The 19,545-nt window shown below is 34.2% G+C and overlaps 1 protein-coding gene across 3 annotated transcripts in view; it reads left to right on the top strand.

Annotated features, from left to right (window-relative positions):
- Tbc1d19 (TBC1 domain family member 19) overlaps positions 1-19,545 on the top strand; it is a 129,631-nt gene that overhangs the window by 79,600 nt on the left and 30,486 nt on the right. For all 3 annotated transcript variants that reach the window (XM_046423791.2, XM_046423790.2, XM_046423792.2), the window contains 3 exons: positions 539-601; positions 14,012-14,096; positions 16,453-16,497. In XM_046423791.2, the coding sequence (XP_046279747.1) occupies positions 539-601; positions 14,012-14,096; positions 16,453-16,497 (193 nt within the window). The remainder of the gene's footprint in view (positions 1-538; positions 602-14,011; positions 14,097-16,452; positions 16,498-19,545) is intronic.

Genomic DNA, 19,545 nt, shown 5'->3' with positions numbered 1-19,545 from the left:
GATTCATTGCATCATTGTTTCTAAATAATTTCTAAATAATTGTGCTTTAGGACTATAGACATTCATCTGGGTTCTTTTCAGAAAGCAGTCTTTATTTTAGTCAGCCTTTTTGCTGCTATGACCAAAAGACCTAACAAGAACAATTAGAGGAGGAAAAGTTTATTTGGGGCTCATAGTTTTGAAGGTCTGAGTCCATACATGGCTGACTCCATTCTTTGGGGCCCAAGGTAAAGCAGAACATCATGGTAGAAAAGTGTGGGGGAGGTATGTGGCTTAGGATATGATGATCAGGAAGCAGAGAGAGAGCTCTCCTCACCACAACAAAATATAAACTTCAAAGGCAAGTCCCCAATGACCTGCTCCTCTAGTCACACCCCACCTGCTTTCAGTTACCTGAAGGGGATTAATTCATTGATTGAGTTAAGACTCTCATAAATCAATCATGTCACCTCTAAACCTTCTTACATTGTCTCATACATGAACTTTTGGGGTCCGTGTAATGTCTAAACAATAACATATTCTTTACTTTTTATCATAGGATGTAAAGTTGACAGCAAGCAATGATGATTATTATTTTGTATTTGAAGATTATTTATATCAGGTAAGTTTAAAATCTTAAATATGTAATTCTTTGTTTTAGGTTTTCTGAATCATTATACTTTAAGAGTTATCTCTATTGTTAACTAAATCCTTCTAAAATCAAAATCATGTTTATCATATTACATGTTCTAAAGTTGAGATAAAATTAATTTTTGCCCTTACAGTGGAATGGGGTGGGAGAATAAAAGTTCCTCAATGAATTTTTAGACTGTTCCTTTTAGTCACATACACTACAATCAGAGGTAAGTTTTCTATCTTTGTTGTTGACAGCAATTTTTAAATTGTATTCATATTTAATCCATCCAAATAAGTTTAGAGAAAGTATTTACATGATACTTTTTATTAAAAATATTGAGTAAATATTTTGAAATCAATGTGTAGTGTCATGATTATTCTTTGGCAATTTCATATGCTGATACTGTGGATTTGGATCCTTCCCTGGGTCTTTTTCATATCTACTAAGATAAAATAATTTATCATAAGTAGGAAATAAGTAATTCACATAGAATTACCTAGATAATGTTCTTTTTAGATAAAGATTACACATACATATTGATTTTGAATGAATGACAATATAAATGTCATCAAGGAAATGTATAGATTCCATATAATAATTTCTTCTTGATTAAGCGTAAATCAGTCCCAGCTGTTTGGATGAACAAGTGTTTTCTTTGATAATGGTGTTGGTGGTTTATATATATTTTAAAGGAAGGATAAAGTTAAATAAGAATCTCTCAAACAGGCTTAATTAATCATACATTCTAAGAGCTTAAGTGTAAGACTTTATAAAATTAAATTTTGAAATAACTATAGAAACAATTTCAAGATTTTGTAATTTCAAATGTAAAAAAAATAGTAAAGATTTAAAATTCTATTCTTTAATATAAAATTGGATATTAATTAAGAGTTGGGAAATCTAAAAATAAAAATTGGAAAGTTTACTTGCTTATATAGCTAATATGTAGCACTGTGTCTAGTTCTTGGTACCCAGTAAATTTTTGAATGTCTAAAGTTAGCATCATTTATATAATACTACTAGTTTATTGATAGCTCTGTTCTTTGGAAATGTTGAATAGAAATTATCAGTTCTGCAGTGGTGGCATGAGTAGATCCACAGAACTATCCCTAGTAGACAAAACATAGCTAGTGAAAACTATTTAAGAAGAAAAATAAAAGTCTCTGGAAACTGTCCCAAGATTATACAACAAGTCAGTAAGAAGCGTTTATTCAAAAAAAGCTACTACATTCTAGTGAAAACCACTTGTGGCACATGAGACCTACTTTGGCCTCCCCTCACCCTCTGATCAAAATGACAGCTTCAGTTCTGAGTATGGCCAAAAAGATTGGGCTTCCCACTCCCTCCAGTTCCTAGTCAAGAGCTACAGTATCTCCACATGAGTGGCAGATAGCCACTCTTCCCCCTCAGTTCTGTGTTAACAGATGGTTGAATCCAGAAGAAGTGCTACCTAGAAGTTGGGGGCTCCCTTCCCACAGGGCAGAGATCTCCTCAAGAGCTCTACCTCCTCTTAGCAGGCCAAGACTACTAAGAGCTTGAATGCCCATCCCACCTTACCTGTAGAGTGGAGGTTCTATGGGAGAGGTGAGCGGAGAAGACCAGAGGTTGTTTCCTTAACCAGTGTCTGTTCTCAGAAAGTAGAAGTGTCATGCCAAGAGAAGTCGGTCAATGTCCCCATCCCAGCTCTAGAGCAATGACTCCGAGATTTTGTTTGGAGGGGAAAAGGGAGCCTTGACAACAGGACCTTTGAGACTCTCCTCAAAGAAATGAGTTTATACGGAGTGTGATAAAGTTCCAACCCAGTGAGTCTAAAATACTAGAGATTTTAATGATAGGCAATTAATAGGAGGCTCTTAACTCCAAGAGAGTGTCAACTAAACCATAAGTAGCTAGTGTACCAAAGAGAACTAGAGAGACAGTTACAACAAGTCCCAGTGGGATAGGAACAAACCTTAAAGACAAGTTTCAAAAATGACTTCTGCAAAGGGGTTCAAACTTAATTGAATCAGACTGTGATTACAGTTTCTACCTGAGGACATGGTTGCAAACAGTAAAATAAACAGCTTGCGATTAGTGAAACAGAATATCTGTGATACCAACAGAGACATAATGCTTAACTGAGATTAGAGGAAGAGATAGTCAAAAATCCCTGCTAAAATCAGTATCATTGAAGAGTGAGTATGTCCAAATTTATACCCTCTGAGGTACATCAGAGCCTTCATACTGTATGAGAACTAGACTTGAATAACATATTCCAACCAAGTCACTAAAGAAACAAGTAAATAACAATAACCACAATGCCTGGCTGCCTACAAAAGGGCTTCAATGTTAGAATTAATAGAAACTTTAAGGCAGCCATTGTAAGTATATTTAAAAATACTAAAGGAAACCATGATTAAAGAAGTTAAAAAAAAGTGTGATAGTATCAAAATAAAATAATGTTCATACTTTAAAGGAAATAAAATAGTTTATTCTGGCCAGGCATGGTGGCACACACCTGTGATCCCTGCGACTGAACAAGCTGAGGGAGGAAGATTGCAAGTTCATGGCCAGCTTAGGCAACTTAGTGAGACCTTGTCTCAAAAATAAAAAAGGACTGGTGGGTAACACCCCTGGGTTAAATCCCCAGTACCTGCCCCCCCACACAATTAAAAGTAGTTTATTCTGAGCCAAATATAAGTGATCATGGCCCAGAAATATAGACTTCAGTTACCCTGAATAACATGTATTACCACAAAAGAGGTTACATAAACTCTTATAGTCACAGAACAAAAGAAAGTCGTAGGTCAAAATATATACCAGTTACACTGGTGGGAGCATCAGGCAGGTGGATTATAATAAGGGAGGGGGTATCTCTTGCATGAATTTAGATGTTGTCTTATGGTATTCTTAGCTTTAGGATGGTGGAAACTAGAGGTAGGCTAAGTTGAGTGACACATTCCAAGTAGTTTACATAATAATCATGAGAATGTTAGGCCAGATACAAAAGTTAAGGTAAATGGCTATTAATGGGCCCAATATATAGCCCAAGATAATTTTGGCTCTGAACCTACAAGATTCTACCTCTCCAAAATTATAAGTTCTAGTCATCCTAGATAAAGCATTCTTCAGGATTTTTACTATAGGTACAGCTTCTTCAGAGAACTATTTACAATGGCATTGTCTCATCAAATCAAGAAAAGCAATAAAAAGATAGAAATTGTAAAAGATTGCTGAACATAGTGGTGCATGCCTGTAATCCAGGTAGTTTAGAGGCTGAGGCCAGGGAGTTACAAGTTTGAGGCGAGCTGTGGCAATTTAGAGCCTGTTTCAAAATTAAAAAAATAAAACGGCCTGGGGGTTTCTCTCAGAGGTAAAGGGCTCCTGGTTTCCATCCCCAGTACTGCTGAAAAAGGAAGAATTTAAATGTAAAAGAGTACCAAATGGAAAATCTGGAATTTAAAAATATAACTGAAATGAAAGATTTGCCAAAAGAACCAGTGAACAAGGAAGATGGTAAATGTACAAAGTCTCAGAAAAATTAAGGGTCTGATTATGCTCATCAACATATTTATGAAAGGAATACAAGTAAGAGAAAAGGGAAGAAGAAGCAGAATTTGAAGAAATAATGACTGAAAACATCTCAAATTTGATGGAAAACATTAATTTACACATCTAAAGAAACTCAGTGAACAGAAACCCATGCCCAGACATATCATAGACTGTCAAACCCAAAAGCAATGAGAGAATCTCAGGAGCTGAAATAAATATTTAATTTTTTTCCATCTATTTAACTCACATTCTAGTAGTTTTGTCTTCAGACAGACGTCTTTGCGGTCCTGGGCAATTCACCAGACCTTCATGGGCTTTCATATTCTTAATTCAAATGGAGTATGGACTAAACTGTACTTGATATATCAGAATTACCCTAAAAATGCTATTTATCTGATTTAAAACAAGACAAAGCAGTTTGGTTTTTTCCATAAAGATATTGATTACGGATAGTGTTATACTTTTTAAATCCAGGTTTTAAAATTCTGTTGTCTCAAGAGTTAATAGTTGCTGGATTTTACTCATTGACTTTTTTTAATATATATAATTTGTTACACATAAAAATTCTATTGGTTTTCTTCCAAAGATGGAATTATTTTATTGGTATTAATCTACAAGTCTTCTGTTATACTACAACTAAAAAGTAAACTGACCATCTTATTTATCTCTCTTGCCTATTGCTGGCCACCCCACCTTTAATTCGGTCTGCACAATGAAGTCCTAGTGGGCTTTTTAAAACACCAGTAAATTCACGTCACTTGTGTGATTAAAAACAAAAACAAAAACAAAAATCTTTCACGGGATTTTGCCACCCTGCCTCCATCCCACCTCTCTAGCCTTGTTGCTTACTCTCTGCCCTGATGCTGGCTGCTCTAGCCACCCTGATCGTTGACTCATCACGTTATTAAACTCTTTTCTGCTTCAGGGTAATAAGACCTCCAGGTCATCTTATAGGGAAGACTGTCACCCTTCTCTCTTCACCTAATAAACTTCTATTTTCCCTTCAGCTCTCAGGTAAATGCAGTTTACTACATGTACTGCATCTTCCCTGAATAACCACTAACCTCCAACATAAAGACATCTAACATGTGTTTTTCAAAGTACTGTGTAATATATTTTATTTATAGTATTTATTATACCTTACTTGATTATTTTATAATTGTTTCTTTCATATAAATTGTGTGTTTTGGTTCTTATTGTAATTTTAGTGCCTAGCACACTGTAAATAACAAATAAAAATTCTTAAGATGATGTAGTTTTTTTATTGAAAGAATTATTTTTTTCATAACTAAAAAAGTTTCCATTTTTCATATGAAAGCTTAATATTAGTAATTTTTGGCTGACTGAGATTTACTGTTATGTTGATGAGGTCTAGATTTCTCAGTTCTGTTCTAGATGTGATGGATCCGTTTTTATGAACTGATTTCTAGTGAAAATAGGTTAATGTCACAGTTAAATATATTTAAAAAAAAAAAAAAGCCAAATATCTATGCTTTCAAAATTGAACCACTTAATTAATTTTTTGATTTTCTTATGCTATTTTGATCCTAACACAAAACTGTTTTCCAAGTATATGAACACATAAATTATGACATGATATATATAGTCTGTGGCTAATCTGCTTCAGAGAATGAATAGAAAGGGTGTAAATTTTTTGTTAAGTTTGTCACTTTTGGTAATTGTAGTGGAGAGGATTGCCAGTTTGAAGTGACAACTACAAACCCTCTTTGGTGGTACTGAAAGGGGCTTGCCAAGTAACAAATCAGCCTCATTTGGTGAAAAAGTTACTGAGGTTATCTATTTTATTTTATTTTTTATACTAAAATAACCCAGGGGTGCTTTACCACTAAGCCACATCCCAGCCCTCCTTTTTCTTTATTTTGTTATTGTTAAGACAGAATCTCACTAAATTGCTGAGACCAGCCTCAAACTTGCAGTCTTCCTGCCTCAGCTTCTTACTGGGATTGAGAGCATTTGTTTTAAATGAGAATAGTAAGAATTTGTCCAAATAGTGTCAGGAATATCCTTAAAGGGATGTGTATTTTTGTTTCTTCCACATATTAGTGACATATATGTAAGTTCTAAGAAAAGTTACTGAGGACTGAGTCAGACAACAGAATTATTTATAAACAGTGGTTCTGAGAAAAAGCACAATGATCATCAGTAAATATTTTGTGATCCTTACATTATATATAAATGATACTAGATCTTTACATTATATATAAATGATACTACCTCTGATAGATGCATATGCTAGCTAGGGAGGCAGGACATGAATACAAAATGCTTGGAAATTGTTTTAAAGTGTTGTGTAAAGCATTAGTATTAAATTAGTGTAGTAAGTAATATAGGAGTGTACTTTAACCTTTTTCATTTTATCAATATTTTGGTCCAAATTATATTATTTTTAAACATTAAATAATTTCTTCAGTTATGTTTCAAGGATTCTGCTGATTTTAGACTTTGGAAATGATACTAAATAAGCCTTTTTAAGTGTTCAATATAATAATTTTAAGTATAGTCACAATGTTCTGCATATCCCTAAAATCGTCTTGCATAGCTGAAATGTTGAACCCATTCATTAACAATTCCCCATCCTTCCTCCCTTCCAACCCCAGAAAACTACCATTTTTTTCAACTATTTTAGATACCTCCTATAAATTGAATCATATCATATTTTTTCCACTGTGAGATGTTTATTTCAATTGACATATCATTCTCCAGGTTCATCCATGTTGTCTTAAGTGGCAGGATTTCCTTCTTTTTAAAAGTTGAATAATATTCTCTTATATATATGTATTACATTTTCTTTGTCCATTCATCTGTAGAAATAAGCTTTAATGCAGATAAAGATCCCAGTTACTTAACAGAAGGATTGTTACAACAAACCCCTAAATTTCTCTTTGGGAAGATTATGCAAAAGTAAATTTTCCTCACATGGACTTCTATTGTGATATTTTTTAATTATTTATTTTACTTGGTCTGAATTATTACTAGTTCATTTTAACTAATATATGTAATTGTATGCATTAAAATTGAGTTCTGTTTTTTGTCTTGGAAACAAAATCTACATTTATAGATATATGTGTCTGTTTATGTCAGAAGAAAGCTTCTCATCTTTCATTACAGGCTTTCTTTTGGCAGAGCTTTGTAGCAACACAACTGCTCTGGGAAAATTAATGATAATGGAGCAATTTAGTGTTTCTGACTAGATTCTGGGCCCCATATCCCTTCCAGCTGCTACCCATTTATTGGATTTTGTGACTAGACTACAAAATTAGTTGGCATGTGGCATTGCTGTGTCCACATACAGATGAGAAAACCTCTGGTAATCCCTTTTTAAAGAAAATATGGGCCCATGTTACTAGGATACACAGAAACTGCTCCTAAGTGCCTCATGTTAATGTTACTTAGATTTTGTAGGCAAAAAGCACTGAATTTTATAGAAATCATGCTTTAAGTAATAAGTCAGCTTTTTAGTATTGCAAACTTTAGACAGTTTTTGTTTTGCATGAAATTCTTAAAAATACTTAGAGATTTTGATAGTTTTAAATTATGAGAGTTTCAAAAGATACCTTTTATTCAACAGAAGTAAATTGGGTAGTTTGACAGTACCAGTTTCCAGTACTGGATGGCATTATTACACCTATATAAGTTAACATGTTGTCCAAAAAGTATAAAATATTGATAGAAAATAACTCATATAATAAATGAAAAACATGGAGACTGACTCTTTGTGTAGTACACCCAAGCCTCCCTCAAATGCTTGCTCATCTAGCATATACTTAGTAGCAGAACTGAGGAGTTTGCCATATTTATAGATGCTTTTATGCCACTGATTGGAGGTTAAGAAAGATTTCCAGGGCTGGGGTTGTGGCTCAGTGGAAAAGCACTTGCCTCACATTCATGGGCATTGGGTTTGATCCTCAGCACTACATAAATAAATGAAAAAGATATTGTATCCATCTACAACTAGAAATTAAAGTTTCCAGTGCAATTAGATATCTTTTATTCGTGTATCTATTTAGTCAAATTATTAAGTGTTTACTCTGATACAGCTTCTGTGGTAGCAAAAAAGATATTAAGTCACATCTTAGTGGAAAATGAGAGAAAAGACACAGTTATAAATTGATAAGTATATGAATAAAGATTTCTACTCAGTTCTAACCAAGTACAATTAAAATTCTAGGAGTCATGCAGAATTGAGTGGTGTCTGCAGAATAGAAATGTTTTAGGAAATGTTTAGTTTTTAAAGTTAAAGAATTAGGAGAAGGATGGGGAAAGCAAAAATAAATATGAATCAAGAATATGCTGTGTTTGGTGAGGAGAGAGTAGCTTAGTATGGCAGTGAATAGCTCCAGAAGTTCAGGTTAGAGTTCACGAGCACCTGACACAGAGCAAGATCTCTATGAATAGATAGGAGAGAACAAATGTGACACACATGTCAACAGCATGATCTGGCATTCCAATCACTTCTTGAATATGTGTTCAACTCCCTTGCCCTTCTCCCTCGTTTTAGAAGAAATTATCTGACAAAGCCTTAACCCTGGATAAATAGAGCTCCCCATCAATTCTGTAGCTACATCGTGATTTTGATTGTGGCTACACATGGAACCATGCTAACTAGTTTTACTTTAATTTCATGACCACTAACTTTAAGAGTCCATACTTCTGCCTGCCAAATCTACCTCATTCTCTTAGTCCATTCACGCATCCACTCTCTAGATGACTTTGAGTACCTTCAACCTCTTCAAATCTCCTCTTTCTCTCAGCTGATTGACTTTGATTTCTGCTTCTCAAAGAATATTTATAGGCTATCAGAAGAGAATCTCCATATGTTTTCACTCCACACATACTCCACTTACATGCACCTGCAATTTTATACCCAGTTTTCCCTTACTCTTTTAATGGATCAACTGACCTTGCTTTTATATAGTATAGGGGCCATTACTGCATCTGGATTCTGAAACTCATCTTCCCGTGCTACTCAGAGGCATGCAGTCCCCCCCCCCAACCCCCTCCATTTTTCCTTTTCTGTTGGAAGAATGAAAGTGGGGAGAGGTTGTTCCCTTAAATTCATTGAAAGTCACTTCAGCCAAAGGGGAAGGGTTTGGGACACTTGGAGGAGGCACAACAAATAATTTCTGCTTCCCCTCCATTCCTGCCCTCTGCCTGTCTGTGCCTCTCTGTTCAGAAGCAGCAATCAACAATCCGAGTATAGATACCCATTATTTGGAGGACAGGGTGCTTTTCCCCCTACCTTGGGTTCTTTATGCAGCTCCTGGATACATGCATGTCTACCTGCCAAGGGGCTTGGTTTGAGGGTGGGTAGATGCTACTGTACTAAGAGCTGAAATTGACCAATGGAAACCACAGTTTACTATTCAGGTCCTCCCTCAAAAGTTGTAAGACTTCAATAGACTCTGGAGTTCTCAAATAGTTACATCAGACATATTCTGCCAGTACAATTGTTGTCTAAGTGGAAAGATAGATTCCTGGTATTTTCTACTTCAACTTCATAGATTTCACCACCTCTGGCATCATCACCTTAAAGTAACCAATATTCTCCTTAGAGCAATCCCAACTCTGTAACCCATTCTTACAACAGCCCTGCATGGTAACTTTATTCCTTTTTTACGGATGAAGAAGCAGAGGCTCAAGAGCCCAAGCTCATACAGCTACCAGAACCCTAAGCCAGATCTGTCAATTTTCAAAGCCCAGTAAGCTACATGGCTCTTTTATGTATGAAAATTAAATTAGGACAGAATGTTTTAAAAAGCCGTCTTTGAAATTTTATCATTTGAAATTCTCCAAATTCGTTTGTAGGGAAATGTAAGAGCATCACAAATGAAAATAAGTATATAGTAATTGGATGTTAAAGTGATTGTCCAGTTGATATCTGCCATTTCCTATCTACTTTGTATGATGTAAATAACCTATTTCTCAGAATTATTTATATCACTTACCATAAATGTATTTTCTACAAATAAAGGAAAATTTAGGCCAAGTAAAACTTTTGTAGTTGTATGTAGACATTTTAGATATGATCTGCTATAGCAACCATAAATTCACATTTATAAGTCCAGTCTCTTGAAACTCCCATAAATAAAGTAAATCATTACCCTGTATAACCTCACTCAGGTAAAATTTAATTTTTCTTAATTTGTAAGTAATCAGTTAAATTTTCAACTCAATTTTAAATCATCAACATATAATCACATATTCTAGCAAATTTATAATTGTATTGTCATTTCCTTACACATACAGACATTAGAATCTCAAAAGGTAACAATTCAAGTTAGAATAGGAGCTGGCAGCTCTCTGCTTGTGTCCCAGGTTTTCACATTAGCCCATACTGTCTAACATACCACCTCTGGCATCGTCACCTTAAAGTAACCAATATTCTCCTTAGAGCAGTCCCAACTATCTTGTCTTCTCTACGACATCAGGGACTCGAGAGGGATATATTTAAGCACAGAGCTCCTTCTAAAAGTACCATGCTACCTACACTCTGCTAAACTAAGGGAAAATTAATATGAACACTTTATTAGGAATTATTTTCCCTGTAAGACAATAGTAGAAAGAAATTTGTTAAGTATATATTTTTACATTACTTGTATTTTTTACTTTACTTGTATTCATTTATTTTGCATTAACTTATTGGGTATTACCTTATTATTGATGTTATAATAAATAACCACAAATTTCATGGCTTAATACAATTATATTATCCATAGTTCTAAAGTTCAGAAATCTAAAATGGGTTTCACTGGCCTATAGTCACGTGACCGTACAGGTACTCGCAGGCTGTGTTGCTTCTGGAAGTTCTGAAAAAGTATGCATTTATTTGCTTTGTCCAGCTTCTAGAATGCAATAAATGAAACTGCATTCCTTGTCATGTGGCCCCTTTCTTCATTTTCAAATCCAGCAGATAGCATCTTGAAATCTGACTCTGGCTTGTTGCCTCTCTCACTTAAAAGATCCTGTGATTATATTGACCTCAGCCAGATAATCCTGTATAGTATTCCCATGTAAAGATTGCTAATTTAATCACATCTGCAAAATCCCTTTTGTTATACAAGGTAACATATCCATCGTTTCCAGGGATTTGGATGTGGTCATTTTTGGAGGGCATTGTTCTGCCTACCACAGTGGTCCATAAAGGTCTGGCAAGAGTAGAGTCAATATTATTTACTGATTCAATAACATTTTATGGATCTAGAATTTTTTTAAAAAATTGGAAGTGGATTAATATCTAAGCATAATAGAAAGTATAGTAGATTTGAGCATACAAAAATTAAAAAGCATCTCTGTGTCAAAATAATTAACATTATTTGAGCAAAACCATTTTCAAAATAAAATTAGACTTAGGGCTGGGGGTATATGTAGTTCAGTGGTAGAACTTGTGCTTAACATGAGCAAAGCCCTGAGTTCAGTCCTCAGTACTGCCTCCCATACACCACACACACACACACACACACACAATGTATACAATTAGACTTAAACCAAAGATCCTTATATACACAAAATTTAAATCAAGTTAAAAAACATTTAAATGAATTAAAAATGGATCAAAAAATAACAAAGCAAATTCAACTCATTATTTTTGTAAGTGTGTTGAATACCTTTCTGTTCACAAATTAAATTAAAGCAACATATGATTATATGCCATTTTTTATCCATGAAATGATGATAATCTGTTTTAATGAAAGAAAAAAGTATCCTATCTTACTACTAGATGTGTTAATAAATAAGAAATTAGAAAAATTCCTACCTTGACAATGAATTTTTAAAGTTTTAAATATTAAATGCCTGAAGCAGGGCTGGGGATCTAGCTCAGTGGTAGAGCACTTGCCTAGCATGAGTGAGGCTCTGGGTTCAATCCCCAGTAGCAATACACACACCATGCAAAGTACATAATGCCTAAAGTATTTGACCAGACAGTCCAGTTTTAGAAAGTTAACTAAAGGTGTACATAAAGAGCTCTAAGGAAGTTCACTGCAGCATTGCTTATAACTGGGAAATGGAAAACAAGATGGGCTAGATGAATTATTGTTAATACATAAGTGGAATATTCTGCAACATAAAAATTTTATACCCAACCTAGGTGTCCTTCAATAGATAAATGGATAAAGAAAATGTGGTGTATATATTCAAGGGAATATTTCTCAGCTTTAGGGAGAAATGAAATTATGGCATTTGCCAGTAAATGGCAAATGGAGAGTATCATGTGAAGCGAAATAAGCCAATCCCCCAAACCCAAAGGCTGAATGTTTTCTTTAATATGTGGATGCTAATTCACAATAAGGCAGGGGGCACTAGAGAATAATAGTGTTACCTTAGATTGGGTAGAGGGAAGTGAAGGGAGGGCGGGGAGGGTATGTGGGGATAGGAAAGATATTTGTATTTGGGGTAAAAATGAGAGTTCATAACCCACTTGAATCTAAAGTATGAAATACGATATGTCAAGAGCTTTGTAATGTTTTGAACAACCAATAAAAAAAAGAATTTCATAGCCTTAAAAAAAAAAACAAATACTATTACTTTATGTATATATGTATGTGTGTATATATATATATGACTGCATGACCAGTATGATTCTACAACATTTACACTCAGAAAAATGAGAAATTATGTCCCATATATGTATGATATATCAAAGTACATAAATGCATTCTACTATCATGTATAACTAATTAAAACAAAAAATTAAAAAGGTAAAAGAATATAGAAAATATTTATAACATTGAGGGAAAATAGGTTATAGAACTATATGCATAATCCTTTTTTAAAAAAATTGTACATGTGTATATAAAAATAGGTGATAATGACTATGGCATTCCAGGCCTTACATCTACATATTACCAGTAGTGGAATTATGGATGTTTTCTTACTCTTTGATTATCTGCCTTTTTCATTTTTACCATATACGTGTATCACTTCTGTAGTCTTTTAAAACAATAAAATCAGTGGCAATAGTTGTTACACATTTTAACATTGAACCTGACTAATATCCAATTTCCACATCTATCCTTTTAGAAAAACTGCCTGTTTTCTTGTGTTTTAGACACAAAGTGTTTCCTTCTCCATTCACTCTGCTACAAGTTCAGCCCTGACTCTATGCCCCTATTTTGCCCTTTTCAGTCATCCTGAATTCTTTTTTTGGTATTATCTTTTAGAATCCCAGGACCCAGATTTCTTGTCACTGGTCATCTTCCTGGGGATTGGACTCCCGGCCCAAAATTTCAGGCTACTGTCAGATGGCATCCAGTTTATTCTAATGTGCATCCTTGATTCTGATTCTGCTGTACTGATTTTTATCTCCAGATAGAGTTGCCACATTCTACCTGATGATTAGGACTACCAACTTCTATTCTGTATTGGGAAACCACTGCTGCCATTCCTTCTAAACACCATGAGTTTCTTTCCCTCCATCCCTGATAAGGCCAACTATCTGCAGCATCTCAGCAGTGACTCTATTTCTAGTTTTCTGCATTTCCCAAATTGTTCTGACACTATGGTTACCTGGTCTACCGTATATATTTCTCATCTGTTAAATTTCTTCTAGGTGTTTCTCATTTCCAGATGAACAAGAAAAGAATCAACTGGTAGCTAGCAACTTATATTTTCTGATAGTCTTCAAACTTTAGTGGCAAACTGAGAAATCTTTGGAAGAACTTTGGCTATCTATACTTGGCATCTCATTGTTAACATTTAATATAGGTAAATCAACAGAGGGCACTCTTCCCATTGCAAGATACTAAGCTTGAAGGATTCCACCTTAATGCCTCCCAATAATAATAATGAATTATCTGACTTTATAACAGTGCCTAATTGCTTATTTTTTTCCAATGTTATATCCAGGTATTACTTTGTTTTTCCCGGGATACGTCAGTATTGGGTCACTTTGCATACAACAGTGCTTCACCACCAAAATCATACATAAGAGGTAATATTTTGGTAATATTAAGGAGTTTTATTTAAGACTTACAGAATCATGCCAAGAATGTTTATTTCATAGCTTATATTGGTTTTGCCAATTTTTAATTGTAAATTACTTTTTTCTCAGTTGACGTTAACTGTCTTTTCATTCTCACTTAAATCAATACAATGTATCACAGGTCCCGGAAGCAGCATTTCAGGGACTTTCTCACTACAGAAGACATTTTGCCTTCTCAATTTTCTCCAGTATTGCTATTTTTGTTGTATCTGTTGACTTTTCCTAACTATGGGTTTATCACATAGATTTGCTTTTTGAATTTTTTAACTTTCTATATTCCTTCTTTCAAAATGCCTTTTAAAGTAACATGTGTTATTAGCGCTCTAATTCCTATTTTAGTAACTCTCTTTATCACTAATTGCTTATAATATATCACCATATCAAGATCTTGAAAACTGAACTAATTTCAGCTGACAGCCCTTCTCAACTCCTTTTTATTAAGTGATGAATAGCCAGCACAGAAAGCTCATTGCCCTATTGTATATGGTTTCTCTGTGTTTCCTTGAAGAATGAAACTATTTCTCCTGTGTTTCCTCAGTCTGACCTACCTGCCTGGTTGCTCCAACTCCTGCCTGCCCTAGGACATGCCACTTCATGTTGTGTTGGATTTGGGCTCCACATACCCTGGGGATCTCTTAAATTTCCTTGTTTCTAAAATGAACTTACAGAATTTAATTACCCAATAGAATCACCTCTAAACACGGCTATGATTTCAAGTCCCTTCATTGGTTGATAGTCTTAAACTAGCTAACTTTGCTACCCTGATTATTCCACAATATGCCATATTCATTCTAGTCTCCATATGTTCCTTTATGTGGAAAGCTTTCCCTTCCCCAACTCTAAAAAATTTTCTGGGACTTTGAAGGATTTGCATATATCTCACTATGTCACCAAAATGTCATCAATTTCCCTTCCCTCTGAACTCTAAACACTTAAAACCTGCTTTTTAAAAAAAAGAAAGAAAAAGAAAAAAAGTTAGTAGAAATAATCTAAAATTTTGTCTATATTATAAACTATATGGTTGAGAAACTATATATCTGTATTTTTGTTTGCCTCTCAACATCTAGTGCAGTAATCAGTTTCCTTTTCATTATTGTATTCTCTCTTTACACAAAAATTAGTCCTTATTGTTTCTACTCTATCCTAAACTTCTCTTCTCATATTTCTTATTCTTTGTCTCCTCTCTGCCACTGTCCCTAACAAGAACAAGAAAAAAAATTTTTTTATTAAAAACTTTTTTAAAAACCCAGCATAAGAATGAATTTTTTTTAAATTTATTTTTTCTTTTCTACTGAGGATTGAACCTAGGGCCTCACACATGCTAAACAAGTACTCTATCACTTAGCTACATTTCAAGCCCCTTTTCTATTTTACTTCAAGAAGGGGTCTTGCTAAGTTGTCCAGGTTTGCCTTGAACTTGGAATCTTCCTGTCTCACCCTGCCAGGTACTTGGGATTACAGGTGTATTCCTTGCACCTGTCTGAATATCTTTTCAGTAGACTCAAAGGGGTTAGAAAAACAGTCAAGAAAAAAGCTACCTAAAGATATTCAGTGAAAGGTGGGACAAACTGAGAAACTTAAAAGCTTTGAGGGAAAGCTACTTTGTAAAACTCTTACAAACATTTGATTATAGTGAATATACTTTCTAGGACATTCTGATTTCAAATATTAGCCCCATTCTCTGGTCATAGAAAATATGACCACTGTACAGTTAAAGACACTTAACTTTTAGCTTTTCAGCACATTCCATAAAAAATGTAAGCTAATGAGATATTGCAAAGCTTAGAACTTGCTTTAATGACTAGATTAGAATTATTTTGGGGGCTGGGGATGTGGCTCAAGCAGTAGCGCGCTCGCCTGGCATGCGTGCAGCCCGGGTTCGATCCTCAGCACCACATACAAACAAAGATGTTGTGTCCGCTGAAAAACTAAAAAATATATAAATATTAAAAAATTCTCTCTCTCTCTCTCTCTCTCTCTCTCAAAAAAGAATTATTTATATTTAGCAAAATAATGGTATGCTTATAGATTTTTTTCCCTTCTTACATGCTTAAGGAGTTTGGAAGCATTTGTTCTATTATTTATTTTGTATCACTTCCCTTGTACTGAAGTTTATATTATTGATTTTAATTAATGAAAGGGTTTGCTATTATCAAAACATTGGCAAATTTTTAAATTCCATAATATGAAATAAAATCAGACTATAGTATTCTTGAAAATTCCATTATTAGTATATTCACATAATAAGTTAATTTTTAAAATTGATTTAAATCATATTGAAACCCTCTATGGTTTTCTCTTACAGGAAAACTAGGATTAGAAGAATATGCCGTCTTTTATCCACCAAATGGTAAGAGTAATGCTATTGCTTCCTCTAGTGGGAAATACAAAAATTACAACTTCTATAAAATAGGAATGAGATTTTCTTATTCTCTGTCTTTAAATGGAAAATGATTTATCATCTAAAATAAGTCTCCATGGAATACATACTTCAATGAGTTTTTCCATGCTAAACGAGTCATACCTTCTCTGGTTCTCCTTTGGACCAATAATTTGTGAGAAAGCTAAGTAGGCTTATTAAGTCAAGGTACGTAGTTTTCGTCTGAGGAACACTAGTCCAGCTGGGACCTTCCTTTTGGCATTATTGGAACAGTGCAGAAGTGAGTTTTCTGCTGCATTTTATTTTCATAATTTGACCTGTGTGGTATTTATGAAATACAGATTATGAAGAGGTTATCACTGAAATAATCTATTTTGAAGTGACCAAATATGAATGACCTCATATTTAATATTTAGATATTAAATATTCATTTGAGATTGTTAGGCAGTTTTTAAGATATGCTTCTTGGAAAAACAGTATATAGCAGCCCTTATTATGATGATATTAAGTTGCATCCTGAAGAAGTTCTTTTACCCCAGCAGAGTTAAGAACATGGGTTTTGTAATCCAGCAGACCTGGGTTCAGATCCCAGTTCTGCCAGCTCACTCTATGATCTTGGGTAAGTTATATGACTTCTCTGAACTTTAGATTCATCAACTGTAGCATGTGGATTATAGATTAAATGAGATACAATCTGTAAAACAGCACAATGCCTGACACATAGTGAGTTCTCAGAAAATATAGCTGTGAATGAGTGTGTTTAGCTCTATTAACCACCACATTTTAAACTGGCTTTCATGGCACTATTCTCTCCCAGGGCCTCTCAACATGGAGTTCCAGTTTCATTCATGATTGTCTACTTCTGCCCCTCCTTAGATACCTTACCATTGTTCTGCTGCTTTCCATAGGGGGGCTTCCATTTGTTTTCATGGATCTATAGGTTAATTATTCTAAAATTTTTGTCTCCAGTTCTGACCTCTTCTGTGACTACCTCAAAGTTAACATGTCCCAATCTAAACTATTTTATCTTCTTATGACCCCAAAAAGGAAAAAGGAAGCTAAATTTTAAAAAACAAGCAAACACTGTTCCTCTTTTAGTTAACTGCATTATCATCTATCCAGTAAGTCAAAGCATGGAGCCTGGTAGTTACCCTAGATTCCAGTCAGGCTCATATCCTGCAGTTTTATCTTCTTCATATCTTGGACCCTCTTCCACACAAAGGCTACTGTCTTGCCTTCCAGGTTCACTATCTCTAGCCACCTACCTGGTCTGTCTTCCTTGTTGTCTCTGGTTATGCTCTATCTTGTACCCTGATGAATTGTACATCTAAAATGAAAATCTGAAGATTGACATTTTTTCTCAAAAATTGTTGTTTTTTTTTGTTTGTCTTTTTGTTTTGTGGTGCTAGAGATAGAACCAGGGCCTCATGCAGGCACCCTGCTCCTGAGCTATATTCCCATAAGAATTTCCTTAGTCTCTCCTGTCCCTTAAGTAACATCCAAGTTTCTCAGCATGACATATATATGAGGACCTCTCGAATCTGATCCCTGTATAGTCTACTTCCTAGTTTCATTTCTCATTATTATTTTTTAATCATAGCAATACCAAACTATTTTTTCTTGTTACTCATAGCCACATACTCTCACAAAAGAACTATGCTGCTTCAGTACCTCTCCTGTTTCCATTCTTAGAATAACTTTTCTCCACCCAGCTGCCATCTAGACTCAGCACTGGCACTTGCCTGAATCCCCTGGTTGGGTAAAGGGCCCTCCCTCCAGGCTTTTATAAGACCTGGTGGGAAAAAAACCTTTGGTATCTCTTACTATATTTTCTTGACACTGTTTGATTATATACTTTACCTCCCCCTTGATATTGTAAGCTTCAGAAGGTTCAAGATTATATTGTTCCCCAGTATCTATCATTTAGTAAGAATGTAATGAGCATTTATTGAATTAAATTAGAGAATTGTTATTTGTAACATTTATGTGTATGTAAATGTGTATATATGTAAATTTTTAGATGTTTATATATATAAATGTAATATTGTTGTTGCATCAGTTATTCCAGAAACTTAACTTTCTGATAACTTTTTTTATTTATTAAGAAATAGGAAATAAAAAATAAATAAAATACCTCTGAATAGTCAAAAAGCAAAGTTTATGGATTTCAATTCTTTCTCTCTCTACATAGGACAGCTTTGTCAACTTAGTTTAGAACATATTAGCTCTTATTTAACACATATGTCTAACAGACTTGGTTTATGCCCCCTGCAAAAATAGAAACATGGAGAGAGACTGATATAAATATGAAAAATGACGAACAACAGTGAGAAGTGAAATTAGAGACCTCATAAAAGAAAATATTAAAACTATAAAACAGTATTTGAAAGCACTCCAGTAAAGCAGCCTGGAACTATCTTATGTTAAACCAATAATCTTATACCCTTTGAAAAGGTATCACTAGGTTACAAGTTATAGCATATATATACATATGTATATATATGCTACAACACACATATATGTGTGTGTATTTATATATACATATATGTGTGTGTGTGTGTGTGTGTGTGTGTATATATATATATATATATATATATATATATATAAATAAAGAGAGAGAATCTGTGTTTTTCTAGCAGTAGCAGCTAACATTTTTCTAGCAGTACTATATACCAGGCAGTGTGTTAAATATATTACATGCTAAACTCATTTGATTTCTACACTAGCCCCATGAGGCAGGTACTTATATCCCTATTTACAAATAAAAAACAGGCCTGGAATATGAACCTGCTCACCTGATGAGTGGCAAAGCCAGATTTTGTCTGTCTTCAGAAACAATATTCTTATCACAATTACCTTAATCCCTGAGAAAATACTGAGTTTATTATAGTCTCTCTTGGAAGAAAGAAAAGTGGTTAATATATTGAAAAAGTGAATGATGCATATGATAGGTTTTAGAAAGATTTTCATCCAGAATAAAAAGTTTAATCCAAAGATAATTTGGCATCTATTCATAAA

This window comes from Marmota monax, unplaced genomic scaffold (genome assembly GCF_021218885.2).
Source record: "Marmota monax isolate L192 unplaced genomic scaffold, Marmota_monax_Labrador192_F-V1.1 WCK01_AAM20220418_F8-fsc00009, whole genome shotgun sequence".
Taxonomy (NCBI): Eukaryota; Metazoa; Chordata; class Mammalia; order Rodentia; family Sciuridae; genus Marmota; species Marmota monax.
Note: the sequence above shows the minus strand (reverse complement) of the source record. Positions and strands in the feature narration are given on the sequence as shown.